Source organism: Mastomys coucha, unplaced genomic scaffold (genome assembly GCF_008632895.1).
Source record: "Mastomys coucha isolate ucsf_1 unplaced genomic scaffold, UCSF_Mcou_1 pScaffold18, whole genome shotgun sequence".
NCBI lineage: Eukaryota > Metazoa > Chordata > Mammalia > Rodentia > Muridae > Mastomys > Mastomys coucha.
The window spans coordinates 19,684,720-19,699,370 of record NW_022196900.1 but is presented as its reverse complement, the minus strand read 5'-3'; the positions used below and the strand labels follow the sequence as shown (position 1 = coordinate 19,699,370).

The 14,651-nt window shown below is 36.0% G+C and overlaps 1 protein-coding gene across 5 annotated transcripts in view; it reads left to right on the top strand.

The window, feature by feature from the left end:
- Ecpas (Ecm29 proteasome adaptor and scaffold) overlaps window positions 1-14,651 on the top strand; it is a 116,648-nt gene that overhangs the window by 73,909 nt on the left and 28,088 nt on the right. For all 5 annotated transcript variants that reach the window (XM_031377520.1, XM_031377521.1, XM_031377519.1 and 2 more), the window contains 9 exons: window positions 2,049-2,183; window positions 3,600-3,771; window positions 4,186-4,358; window positions 5,481-5,582; window positions 9,975-10,098; window positions 11,571-11,716; window positions 12,158-12,212; window positions 13,086-13,200; window positions 13,778-13,846. In XM_031377520.1, coding sequence (XP_031233380.1) covers window positions 2,049-2,183; window positions 3,600-3,771; window positions 4,186-4,358; window positions 5,481-5,582; window positions 9,975-10,098; window positions 11,571-11,716; window positions 12,158-12,212; window positions 13,086-13,200; window positions 13,778-13,846 — 1,091 coding nt within the window. The remainder of the gene's footprint in view (window positions 1-2,048; window positions 2,184-3,599; window positions 3,772-4,185; window positions 4,359-5,480; window positions 5,583-9,974; window positions 10,099-11,570; window positions 11,717-12,157; window positions 12,213-13,085; window positions 13,201-13,777; window positions 13,847-14,651) is intronic.

Below are 14,651 nucleotides of genomic sequence, written 5' to 3'. Positions count from 1 at the left end.
AAAAAAAAAAAAAAACCCAAAAAATAACAACAAGAACACACTCCTGTTCCCTCTCCCCTCCCCCTGCTCGCCACCCCACCCTCTCCTGCTTACAGGCTCTGGCATTCCCCTACACTGGGGCACAGAACCTTGTGAATATTCTTTAATTTAAACTAATCTTGTGAGTTCTGATCTCTTGGTAGAAGGTAAAAGTTTTGTATGATATGAGGAGAAACTAGACTATGAGTTTGATTCTAGGGCTTGTTATGCTGTGACCTATGAATAAAAAATACGGTTTGATTCCTGGGTTTTATGGTCTACAAGATAATAATACTTTTCACTTTATTAAAAAAATTTTATGCTGAATTTTGAAAACAGGACTTTGCATGTGGTAAATAGGTGTTTCCCTCTGATCTATAACTATAGTTGAAAAAAAGATAACAAAAGGCATTATTTCATGACATACAAACTGTAGTTCTCATTTTGTTGGAGCACAGCCGTGTATTATCTGTGCCTGCTTTTATGAACTGCAGTGGCTTTTATCTAGTCTCAGCAGTGACTAGATAAAAGTTTGCTGATGTATATTTGAAATCAACTGTATTTATTTTATCTGTTTTAAAGTTTTGTATCTCTTTATGAAAATGCTACTAAGGTTTTTATATATAATTTCATCTCATAAATTTTTTTCATTTACTTTTAATTAAAATATAATTATCATTCCCCCTTCTTTTTTTCTTCTTGTAGCCCTTCCTATGTTCGTTCCTCTCTACCTTTCAAATTGATACCCTCTTTTTCTTTTATTATTATTTCATATATATATATATATATATATATGTACACATACATATTTATACAATTTGATGTTTGTTATGTGTATGTGATATCAGGACTGACCACTTTGTATTGGATAACCAGTCAGGGAGCTCATCCCTGGGAGTGGCTAATTCTCCCTCAGTACTCATTGGACTCCCTGTAGTTTGTTGTCTAGGGGTAGGACCTGGGAAGATTTCCCTCTTGGTGTGGTAGTGTCTCTATTGATATTGTCACTGTTTGGGTCTTGTTTGTTCAGTCAGTTTGAAAAGAGGCAGTCTTGGTATTCTGGCTCTTAGAACACACCTACCAATCAACCCTGTTGTTTGCTATTATGTGAGTTAAAGAGACAAGAACTGTGCTGCAGATGTATCCATTCATGCTCGGCTCCCCCCCAGTCCATTGATGTTTTATTTGTATTGTGTTCAGTTATGGTTTTCTACAGTGGCCCCCATTTGTTATAGAGAGAAGCTTTTTTGATGAGACATGATAGCTATACTTATCTCTGGGTATAGGGACAAGATTTAGAGTATAGTTAAGAATTATCCTGGTGTAAGTAGTGATAGTAGATTCTCTTCTAAAATCTATGACCTCAATAGTCCTAGGTAGTTGGCTAGGTTTCTGATACCAGGAATGATTTCCCTCCTGTTGAACGGGTCTTGAGTCCAGTTAGAAGCTCATGGGTATGGGGAGTGCTGCTACTGCACCTTTATAGATCCCTTGTCATGCTGGTCAGTGTTGTGATTAATAGGTGTCACAGCTTAGTAGGACTGTTAATTGTTCCCCTCCCTTTGTAGCTTTCATAGTACTTTCTGGTGTGGAGGCTAGATTGTAGGTAGATGGATTTCAGGTTAGATCCAGTTCAGATATATTAAGCTTGTTCTTTCATAATTTCATACACATACATAATACTTTCTGATAGTTTTCTCCCTTATTCTCTTTTATCTTCCTCCTATCCCTGTTACCATCCCAGTGCCAGCCTCTTTCTCATATTTATTAGTTTTGTTTCCTGTAAACATTTAGTTTAACCAAGACCGTATGTATGACCTTTGTATTGTAACTGTCCATTGAAGCCTTGCAGTCTTTTAAAAAAACAATATATATATATATACATATATATATATATGTTTGCATTTTTTTAATGGATACCAATAGATTGAGTGTTAAAGTATGTCATTTGCTTTTAGAATTTTAAGTGTCATATGTTAACAGGAAGATGGTTATGCATTGTATATCTATTTCTTTTCTCTATTGCTCAGAGTCTGATGAGTAGCAGTAAAGAAGAAATGCGTGAATTGGCAGCTTTGTTTTATTCAGTGGTTGTGTCCACAGTTTCCGGAAATGAGTTAAAGTCAATGATAGAACAGCTGATAAAGGCCACAAAAGACAATCATGTATGTAATCAGTTTATCTTCACTCTTCTTTGTTATTTAAATAACTTTGTATTTTAACAGAACACAGGAACCTGTATCTGGTGTTTAGGCACTGTTCTTAGGCAAGGTTTCTTTTTTTATTTCAATAGCTTTATCACACGTCAGAGCTAAGTACTGTTATGGCAAGAACTTAGGAACTGCTTTGCTAGAAAGGATCAGTTTCTCCTTTGAGCCTTGTTAGACAGTGAAAAAAATATAATGAAATTTTGACATTTTGTTTTTATACCCTGTTTTTCTTTCAGTTCTGAAAATAGGTGAATCTCATAGGATCATCTTCCTGGATTAGGAAATTTACCTTGTAAGAATGGGTTTACCTGATTTTGTTAGGCTACTGTGTAACTGAAGCTGCCCGAGGCTTGAGATCATTCTGCCTTAGATCATAGTGCCTTAGCATGTTCCACTATAGCTTGGCCCCAGTCTTTTTCAGGAGGGCATAGGGCTTTACAAAGTATTTGTACTAGTTTTTAGTTTTCTATTTGCAAAGTAAACTTACAAATTCTTTGCCTTTATGAGTAATAATTGATATACATGTGCTGATGTAGTCATTTTATTTAGCAGATTTTGATTTGTCTGAAAAGTACTATTTTTAGGTACTATACACATTGTGGTAGGTAATTAGTTGGGAATCCCTAGGACTGTCTGGCATTTTGTTATTAGCTCTCCCTGCCCCCATCTCTGTTACCATTTAATCACAGTACAAAAAAGGCAAACTTTATTAGTATAGTGCCTACTTGTATTTGAAGATTTTAGCAATTAGGAAAAGGACTGTTCATTGTATTTTGTTGGCAGTATAGAGAAGAGGAATTATCCTTGAACCTTATGATAATTAGCTATATAGTGATATAAACAAGAAGAAAGTATCATGGGTTGAAGTGATGCTTAATGGTTATAGATACTGGCTGCTCTTTGAGAGAACCTGGGTTCAATTTCTAGCACCCTCATGGAGCTAGGGTGCTAGAAATCATACTCCCAATTCCAGGGAGTAGAAGACGACTTCTGGTTCTGGAGGCATTGCATGAGCACAATACAGAACTATACCTTCAGGTAAACACTCGTAAAATAAAAATTAAATAAAGTGTAAGGACTGTAGAAGCTTATTTTAAAAGTCCCTGTTCCATAGCTGGAGGTTGTATGAAATTAAGGTATCTAATTCTGGGCATCAGTAAAGATTCAGCTTAATTTCCCAGCATTCTATATTAGATATGCTTGTTATAAAATGCTATTGCCTAATTTTGATTCATTGGCTTCCATCAGAGGCCAGAGTAATCATTTTCTTTTTTAGCCTTAGGTTTATTAGGGACATTATCCTAACAAGCTATTTCAGTGTATCTTTTCATGTGTGAAAAAGAAACAGTGCTGTCACATTATTAAATTCAGAGCCCAGAGGTCCAACACGGATCCTTGCTTGCCTTGGGATTCACCGTGGGAAGGTACTTGGCTAAGAAGAGAGTGAGGATGGCAGAGCAGCATGACACCCGCGACCTGGAGACAGATGCTGACCTCTTGCCTGAGCAAGAGGAGATCATTCGGAGTGCTACAGAAACAATAGGTCAGTGTGTGAACTGGTTTGCTTGGCTGCATCAGGTTTTGAGTTATTTTAAAATTTTAATATGATATTTTTGTTTCTTATTGTAGCACTTTAAAGGCACAAGCTTTTCCATAAAATAATTTCTGGTTTTAGTAAAAATGAAAATGTGTGTGTGTGTGTGTGTGTGTGTGTGTTTAATATGTTTTTATATTCTGGTGCCACTTATGGAGAAAAAACTAACATTCAAGGACACTTAGCCTTATTACTGCCTTTATGGTGTCTTTTTATTGTATAAATGTCAACAAGTGCTTAACCAGAAAACATTATAGACCTTGATATTCTGTTGCTGCCTTAAAAAAATTAATACATGACTAATTGGTTTAAATCATAAGAATAATTAGTATGTCACTCTCTTGTATCTAAATCTGCTTACAGGTTCATTTTTAGACAGCCCATCACCTCTGTTGGCAATCGCCGCCTGTACAGCCCTGGGTGAAATTGGCAGAAATGGCCCTCTTCCGATCCCCAGCGAAGGGCCTGGATTTACCAAACTGCACCTGGTAGAAAGCTTACTCAATAGAATCCCTTCCAGTAAAGAAACAAATAAGGCAAGCCTTTTTATTTCTTTCCCTTCTAGAATTCTGTGTTTCTATTCATAGTTGTATAAACGAACAAAGCCAAGTTATTATGAGTATAGTCATCTTTCTGTATCCATGCACACTGCAGCTAGAGTAAGGTTTTACTAATGTGTTAAAAAATGATAAATATGAAATTTTTGATAAACTTTGCATTTGCTATTGAATCGGGGAGATGTGTATACACTATTTTGTATGTTATCTTTTGACCTAGTTATTCTAATTTAACTCCTTAAAAGTTAGGCTTTCAGTAAAATTAAAAATTCATTGAAGAACCATTTTTGTCATACAAAAGCTGGATAATAAAATAACCAGTTTCACGATTTGTATAAATTTTAGGGCAGTTCTAAATTTTATTTTTCTTACAGCCAGTTTCTTTTGAAGCAGAATGATCTGAGGAAAAAAAAAACATTTGTAGTTTTTTAAGTTGAGATAATTGTTTTCATAGACTTTAGGACATTCTTTATAATTAAAGTACCTGATGTTAAAGAAGATAATGAGTAGAAAAATACCAGTTTACTATAAGTTAAAAAAAAAATTGTAATTTTGTTCTTGGTTTAGCTGTTACTTAAAACCAAAACAGTTACACTATGTAGTTTTCTTTTTAACTATCATTAACCAATCATCATCAGTCATTGATGAATACTACAGTGTGCCCATGGAGTATGCTATTAAGTTTCTCATGTATTAATATTAAGACTTTAAAAAGATAGTGAAATAGGCATAGTTATCATTTCTCTGTGAGATAACACAGAGTTTCAGAGAGTTGATATAACTTGCCTAAAGGCTACTAGGTAGTAGAGATAATTGGTTCCTGGGTCCTCTGGGGTTGTAAACCATTTGTAACCTTGATAGTTTAAATGATAAGCCTAAGGCTTTCTTTTTTAATTTTTGTAGGTATGGGCCCTTAATGGGCTCAATTTTCTGTTGTTTTTAATGTCTTGTAGAATATAGTCTTGTAAAATTGGGTGCTTTTGTAAGAACCTAGGCATCAGTATATGAGGCAGATTGCCTCTTCCTGTCATCTTGGGAGTACTGTTTTGAAATAAAGCTGCTATTTGTTTAAAATTAAAAAAAGAATCTGTGCTCTTCCAGATGAAAGAACGAGCAGTCCAAACATTGGGCTATTTTCCTGTTGGAGATGGGGTTTTTCCCCACCAGAAACTCCTTTTGCAAGGTCTGATGGATTCTGTGGAGGTATTTATATTTTAAATTATTCAAATAAAATACATTTTCAGTTGTTTTGCTTATATCAGATTTTAGAATTTTGCTATTTGGAGGTTTTTAATTTATTTTATGTGTCTGTGTTATCCCTTGTATGCAGTGCCCAGAGGCCAAAAGTAGGCATTGGATCCCTTGAAACTATAATTACAGATGGTGAAAGAGTTAAATTTGAGACTTGTGCTGGCTAATGAAAAAATTGCAGGTTTGAGAAAAACACAGTGGACCAAGGCTGAGCATGTCCAAATAAGCCTGGGCAGAAGCAAGCAGGCTGTTAGACATCCAGAGAACTAGCAGGTCAAAAAGAAATAAACTGTAAAGATAGGAAGAAAACATGCAAGGACATGTCTGGGCAGACACTGAGTAGTGGGCCATCTGGTCCTCTTAGATATGGTTTAAGGTCGGATGCTCTGTTGACTCAGATTAACACCAACCTTAGGAATTTTCCACTCTGTTCTGCATGTAATATAGTTGATATTTGAACTAGCCAATCATGTGTAGCCACACTGATTCCTTTGTTCCCCCAGACCTTTTTCCTATATAAACCCCTAACCCCTGAGCCTCATGGTCAGTTCCTCTGTCTCCTGTGTGAGATACAAGTCGATCCGGAGCTCCGATATTAAACTGCCTCATGTGTTTACATCAAGATGGTCTCTCGTGATTCCTTGGGTTCACGTTCTCCCGAGACTTGAGTGGGGGTCTCCCTACGGGGGTCTTTCAATGGTCATTAGTTACCATGTTGGTGCTGGGGACTGAACCTGGGTCCTCTGGAGGAATAATCAGTACTCTTAAGCACTGAACCATCTTTCCAGCCCATATGAGATTGTTTTAAAAAATTAAACATTTGTTTCTTTATCAAATATTTAATTTTGAATTTTAGCTTTAGGCTTGTTACTGTGTTAGACATAGCTCTATAAATTGTATGTCTGGGAAAGACTCTCATTGTTTTTGAATGAACCATGGTGAGGTATAAATAGAAGAAACCAGTTAGCCATATGTGGAGAGTGGGGGCTGGTACTTTAGTTGCTCTTGAGTTGCTGATGCCTAATGTTGGAAAAGAACTCTACTTAGTAAATTGTAATGTGTCTTAGCATGACCTAATCTTCCCTCTACCCACATTAGAGGTGATCCTTCACATTTTCTCATTATTTTGTATGCCAGCCTCTTTGCTCTGACCTTCTGAAAACCTTATACTGCTTTTTCAAATTGTTGTTATGCTCCTTGACATTTAAACTGTGATTCTGAATAATACTTGGAAACCTTTTTGTTAAGGCATCATCACACCTTCTAACCATATATGGAAGGCAGGGTTTTCTTTGCTCATTATTATACAAGTGGGATTGCAAAGGTAGATTCTCATAAATATTGGTAGAAGTAAGTGAATAGGAATATATATATTTGCATAGAATGCAGGAGAATACTAAAGGAGTGTGTGATTGTGTCCAAGAATTCTGGTATTATCTGCTTGGAGGGGAAGTTACTGCTGAGCCTTGAAGGATGAAAAAGGAGATAAACGTTAGATGAGGATAAAAGATGTAAGGATTGAGATAACTAAGTAAGTGAACTGGTATTGAAGTTCAAGCTTAGATTCTTTTGTTTCCCCTCTGTTGGAGAGTGAATCCAGGGCCTTGCCCATACTAAGCATACACTCCTCTATTGAGCTGCTTCCCCATTCTCGTATAATGTTTTCAAAGAGTTATACTAATGTCATCATCACGAGATGCCTGATGTCTTAGTTACTTTTCAATTGCTGTGACAAAACACCACAGCCAGTGTAACTTGCAGAAGAAAGTTTATTTGTGGCTTACAGTTCAGAGTATGAATTCATGACTATCAATGGCGGCAGGCAGGCAGGCAGGCATGGCACTGGAGCAGTAGGTGAGAGCTCATGTCCAAATCCGTAAGCTCCGAGTTAGAGAAAGCTATCTTGGAATGGCCTAGCTCCAAAGCTCATTCCCAGTGACACTTCCTCCAACAAGGCCATGCTTCTTAATCCTTCTCAAACAGTTCCACCAACTGGGGACCAAACATTCAAATACTTGAGCCTGGGAGTAAGAAGCTTACATTTGCCTTTTCATCTTTTTTTAATAATGCCAATTCCATTTAAGGAATTAATGCCAGTTGCATTTAAGTTAATGAAAGCTGTTAGATTTTTTATTATTTATTTATTTATTTAATGAATGAATGGATGTGCATTGGTGGTTTGCCTACCTGTATGTCTGTGTGAGGGTGTCAGTTCTCTTGGAGCTGGAGATACAGACAGTTGTGAGCTGGCATGTGGGTGCTGGGAATTGAACACTGGTCCTCTGGAAGAGCAGCCAGTACTTTTAACTGCTAACCCGTCTCTCTTGCTCTCATTGTTGGATTCTTTTTTTTTTGTTTGTTTGTTTTTTGTTTTTTCGTGACAGGATTTCTCTGTATAGCCCTTGGCTGTCCTGGAACTCACTCTGTAGACCACAGGCTGGCCTCAAACTCAGAAATCTGCCTGCCTTTGCCTCCTAAGTGCTGGGATTAAAGGCGTGTGCCACCACTGCTCAGGCCATTGTTGGATTCTTAAAATGATTTTGATGTCATTGTTTTATTAAAAGTTTAGAAATGCAGAAATACTGAAATACCAAAACCATGGAAGCAATATGGAAAGATTAAAGGATAAGGATGAATACAAAACAGCTATACAAAATATGCTAGACAATTGCTAAACAAAGCCAACCCCAGATTTAAGCTTCATTACGGAAAAATTCAAATGAATACAAAAATAGAATAACAAAATGGTGACTCCTCCATGAACTTGCTTTATTTAATTACTAATTTTCAGTTCCCTCAGTACATAGCAAGCTTAGGTATTTTTATAATTCCTAAATATAGCTATAAGGTTTTGATTTTATATATATGTGTGTATATTAATTATGGTATCAAAAATAGAGAACATGTAATTAACAAGTAGGTAAACAATTATTAAATTCTTGATAAAGATTTTTTTTTCTGGTTTTTTGAGACAGGGTTTCTCTGTTTAATCCTGGCTGTCTTGGAAACCAGGCTGGCCTCAAACTCAGAAATCTGTCTGCCTCTGCCTTATAAGTGCTGGGATCAAAGGCATATGCCACCACTGCCCAGCTTCCTGATAAAGATTCTTTTTTCCCTTTTTTCTTTTTCTTTTTTTTCCCCTGAGACAGGGTTTCTCTCTGTAGCCCTGGCTGTCCTGGAACTCACTCTGTAGACCAGGCTGGCCTCAAACTCAGAAATCCGCCTGCCTCTGCCTCCCAAGTGCTGGGATTAAAGGCGAGCTCCACCACCGCCCCGATAAAGATTGTTAAAATATCTTTTCTCAGCTCTTAAGGTCCCCAGAGAAGCTTTTGACCAGAGATTATGAGAACTAAAGCCTTCAGCCCTATTTTTCTAGATTAAGAAACCTATGATTAAGAAGCAGGAGATGTTCCATTAAGATTGAAACCCTAAATTAAGAACTACAGTGGTCTAACCTTCTGTTCTGTGTAGTCACTGTGATTATGTCCCATATGTGTGTCCCATTCTTTATCGCATCCTTATTTTTCTTATACTAACGTGTTTCACAGTAAACAGAAAAATACCAGAGGGTACCAAGGCAGATCTACTTCCATGTTAGGACAATAATTCCTGTTTGTAAAACAGCATCAGAATTTCTGAATTAAAATATAAACATTTGAGTATATAACTACACAGAATTTTTAATGTTTGGCCTTTGAAACAATGTCAAATTTTCAGTGATGTTTTAAGAATAATGCAGAGAACTTCTTTCTGTATACCCTTTGATGTAGGTTTACTATGTTTTAGCATTTTATATTTGCTTTATCTCTCTACTTTTTTTCAGGACCTTTTCAGAGTAACTTGTAGATACCATGGAAGAGCATGAAGAGTTTTTATAAAAATATAGCCATTATTCAATGTGCAATTATAGTGAAAGTGTTGTCTAAATTAACATTTAATATTTATGGGCTGATGAGGTGAATAATGATATTATGCTCCTTTAACCAGTGAAGTTGTTGAGGCCCAGAGAAATTTAGATAGGACATGTGAGAGACTGAGCTAGAGAATATGCATTGATGTTTCTGAGGCTTTACCTTTGAATTATGCCAAGCTCTTATGTAAACATATCATGGTTCCAAAAATTAAACACCACATAGCAATTGTGTGGTGAGGGTGAGAAGCCACCTTCTGAAGGTGAGAAGTAATCTTCAAGTCCTCCTTAGTTCTCCAGTCCTTTTCTCCACCCTCTTTTGAATCTCTGAGTTAGCTTCAGTGTGGCAAAAGAATGAAAATAAAGCCTGCTGAGAGGTAGGGTGTCAAGCAGCTCTTTTATAGAAATGGACATTTGTCTTTCCTTCATTGTAGGCTAAGCAGATTGAACTTCAGTTCACTATTGGTGAAGCCATTACCAGTGCTGCAATAGGAACTAACTCTGTGGCTGCCCGAGATGCCTGGCTGGTGACTGAAGAGGAATATATACCTCCTGCTGGTAACAAATACTTATCTAATTGATTTACAGTTGCAGAGTGGCTTTCTTCTCTACTAGGAGCAAAAGTAATATTTTTCCCAAATATTGGTATGTTCCTTACTAATTTGGTCTGCCAAGAAGAATTAAAAAAGATTGAATATAGTGGGGCATGTGGTGCATGCCTTTAATCCTAGCATTCAGGAAGCAGAGGCAGGGGGATCTGTGCGAATTCAAAGCCTGCCTAGTCATTGTAGCAAGTTCCAGCCAGAGCTATGTAATGAGATCCTTTTGGGGGGCAGGGAGGAAGGAAAAAAAAAAAAAAGAAGGAAAGATTGAACATGAAAATGAGAATTTTCTCAGCCTCTTGTATCTAATTCCTTACTACATAATGAGCCTTCTCTGTCCTCTGCTAGTCCTGGAAGTACAACAGACTTTAGTTACTGTGTCATATGAGAGAACATGTATGTGGTTCTTGAGCATGTGGTAACAGATACTAAGATTTCAAACTAAGATGATGTATGCTTGTAATCCTGGCACTTGGAAAACTAAGGCAGAAGGTTTGCAAGTTGGAGAGCATGTGGGATATGTAATAAGATCAGAACCAGTCTGGGATACACGGTGAAACCATATCTCAAAAACAAAGCAAAACAAAACAAAACAAAAACCAACAACAACAAAAGAAAAAAATAAAACAAGGTCTAGTGAGACCACTCAGCAAGTGCTGCCAAGCTTGATGGCCTGAGTTCTATCCCTGGACCCCCATGGTGTTGAAGCAACTTTTGTAAACCTGACCTCTGACCTCCACATGTGTGCTGTGGCTTGGGCTCTCATGTATATGCAGATATGTGTACATGTACACAAAAAATGTGAGTAAGCCTAATGTTAACAATTGAGAAAAAACAACAGAGCAAAACAAAAATAACCAAAATACAGATTTAAATATTTTTTTCCAATCGTTTTAAATTTAGAATTGAAATATATTTTAGTATCAAACCAGGATTTTTGTTTTTACTCTTTAAAACTAAAAGAAAAATCAGAAAGTATTTATATTTGTTGGGAAAATTGAATAAGACTATTTTCATGGTAATGGTACTACTATTGTGAATTATATCCATAGTGAAAATAACTGTTGTACCTAGTATTACAGTTAACATTTATACTGTAGCATCATCTTCATCTCCTATTTTGTTGTCTATTATAGAGAGACTTTAAAGAAATAGGGAGAGTTTTCCTAGTAGTATATGTAGGATGACTGTGATTGGTGGAAGCCAAACTAGTTCTCTGAAGCTTCTATTTGAATACTTATTAAGAAAGTCAGCATTTGTTGGGATTGTGAAACCATGAAGTAAATCTAGTTTATGTTATCTTCTGGACATTCTTAGTGATTTCGATTTTAACTTTGGGTTATTGTGTGATTGTTGATGTAAATATAATTTTTTAAGAAAATTATACTTGGGTATTTTAATTATAATCTTTCTTTGCTTATTCCTCAGCTGCCAAAGTGAACGATGTTGTCCCATGGGTTTTAGATGCTATTTTAAATAAACATATTATCAGCCCCAACCCACATGTGAGGCAAGCAGCCTGCATCTGGCTCCTTTCTCTTGTAAGAAAACTAAGTACCCACATAGAAGTGAAGGTGAGTTTTATAATATTCATCAGATATGTGATGAACTCTGTAAGGATCCCAAAGTATTTATGAATTAAAAGCAGGGAGAAAGTGTATGAAGGTTGGAATCATTAAAAAGTAGCAGAAGTTTTGAAATAATTACCATGTGAGGCACTGAAGGATGATGATTTCATTAATCCTGTCAAGAAAATGATGTAAATGTCAAGATGTAAAGTCAGAAGTGCTAAGAATAGGCAGGCTCATATTGGAACAGTGGTTAGATTGAATGCTTAGGCAACCTGTGTGTGGTACAACTTCAGGTAGTATGGTTACCTGTAGAGTTGATTACATGGGAAGGTCATGACTGCCTTGATCCTAAGCCTCTGGCCTACAATGTACCTTGCCAGTGAGATTCTTGTTTTCCTGAAGAGGTAGGGTTTCAGTGCTCTAATGCCTTTTCTTTTCTTTCAGTCCCATCTAAAAGAAATTCAGAGTGCATTTGTTTCAGTTCTATCAGAAAATGATGGTAAGTTGTCAGTAAATATTTGATTTGCCACCTTCAGTTTACTTGTATTTTAAATTTTAAAAGTGTGAGTGAATGAATTATAACACAAAAACTTCTGAGCCATGTGACTAAAACAAAATTAGCCACATGTTTTAATCACAGCATGTGGGAGGTAAAAGGCAGAAGTATCATGAATTCTAGACCATCCTGAGTTATATATAGTACAGCTCTGTCTCTACCACAGAACTGTAATAAAATTAAAAAATTATTATTTTTTTTTAGTGTTAAAGGTAATTGTACTAAGGCAGAAGCCAACATTAAATACCACAGTACCATCTTTCCACTAAAGTTCTAAAATACAGGAAATAGACATTTTTTCTTATACATAAATTAGAACTTCTTCTACGACTACATTTTTTAAATGGAGCTGAGGCCTTAACATTAGTGTTAAAATTTTTCTACTTTGAATTACTTTTCCTCTTTGATTAAAGCCAGGAGAAAGTGAATATATTAGAAATTTAAATAATTGCTTTAAAACATTGTATTTAAAACACAAGGACTAGTATTGCCTCTATTTTTCTAAAACTGGATATGGGTGTCTTAAAATCCTTGGAGAATATTTTATCTCTAATATAAACAATATATGTTGATATTCTGATACTGTGGTTTTTTATAGGGACACTGTAGTTCATTGGCATTTTATTAGTTTTTGGTCATGATTCTCATCTTTATTAATTGATAGTGTCTTATCCACTGACTTGATTTGGGAAAATAAGAGTGCTTCTACTTTTTATATCTTTACTTTTGTAGAATTTTAGAGTAAAGAGAATTACTTGATTGGCCAGGAGACAAATTTCTTTTAGACTAGTATAATTTTGTCTACCTTTTTTGTAGAACTCAGCCAAGATGTTGCCTCAAAGGGACTTGGGTTGGTTTATGAGCTGGGCAATGAACAAGATCAACAAGAGTTGGTGTCTACACTTGTAGAAACACTTATGACTGGCAAAAGGTATAGTGAATTTAAAATTTCAGCTATGACTACTTAGGATATTGGGAATATGATATGGAAGAAGGATAATTCCACCTTCTACTTATTACAGCATTGAATATCATTGATTGCAAACAGTCTAATTATCCAGTATATACTGTTTACTTCAGAAAATTTCAAACTTGAATGCTCCCACGACAGTTAAAGCATTGGATTAGAAACCATTTCAATACCTTTTTTGGCTAAAAAAAGTTAAGGTGTGATATGAAGAAACTTGAATGTCATCTGTAGTCTGATGTGGATGGGTACACGGAGAGAGATTGGTTTTGTAATTGCTTTCTGCTTCCTGTTACCTCCTTAAGGGAAGGCTAGTTTTTAATGTGTGACACATTGGCTGAAATTAATCTGTTTATTTAATCTGAAATTTTTTGCTTATATTTGATTTTAGAAAATTTGCAGTCTGGTAGGAAAGAATAGTTTTATATCTTCTTATATACTAGACACAGGTTTTACCAGTTTGTACATGGATTGTATCTAATTGTTTATTGTTGGTATGGAGAATTTGAAACTAATTTATATTCTTACTGATTTGTTTTAGAGTCAAACATGAAGTTTCTGGAGAGACAGTGGTATTTCAAGGGGGTGGCCTTGGCAAAACACCTGATGGGTATGTGTGCTAAATATAAACACATTGATAACTAAGGAAAATAGGGATCAACTAAGGGAGAATAGGAATGCTGTTTGTTGGATCAATAAAAATGGCATGGAAAAAACCCTACTGTCTTAGATAGGGTTTTGTTGGCCTCTGAGATAGAAATTTGTATGCTGGAAATTTATTGGAGAATACCCTTAGGATTGTCTTTGGGAGCATTGAGCAGGGAGACTACTGATGGCAGAGGGAACGTTGACGTGAAGCCATACCTAGTTAGACACTGAATTCTTGAGGAGCTTCAAGCTAGGATGGCATGACTCTTGTCTGCCTCAAGCCACAGAGCCTGGGCCTCTTGGCTTACTTCTTAGGCCTTCTTTATGCCTCGTCAGTGAGTAATCATTTGTGGCAGGCTGCTTTGTGGGAGGCCATGACCTCAAAGACTAAAGTTAGTTCTCAGATTGATAAAGGTCTAGAACTGTTTGCTTCTAAAAAGCTGAGTCCTTAGTAGACATCTTGTAACATAGAACTACATTAAATTCATCTAAATTTTTTTTCTGGGAATACTTTTTGTGTTTGACTAGTCTGCCAGTTTAATATTTTAAATTAATTTTGGTGTTGTCCCTCTTTCATTATTATTTCATGTGGTTATATTGTCATTATTTTTCCTCTAAGAATTGTCAGATAATATATGCCACTTGCTCTGTCTTCCTGTGACATTTTGAACAAGAGGACATTGCAGGTGGTTTATCTGTCCTGTACTATTCTTTATCTTACTGTTTTCATATTCAGAGTTCTTTTTATTTGTTTTTTTTTTTTTTTT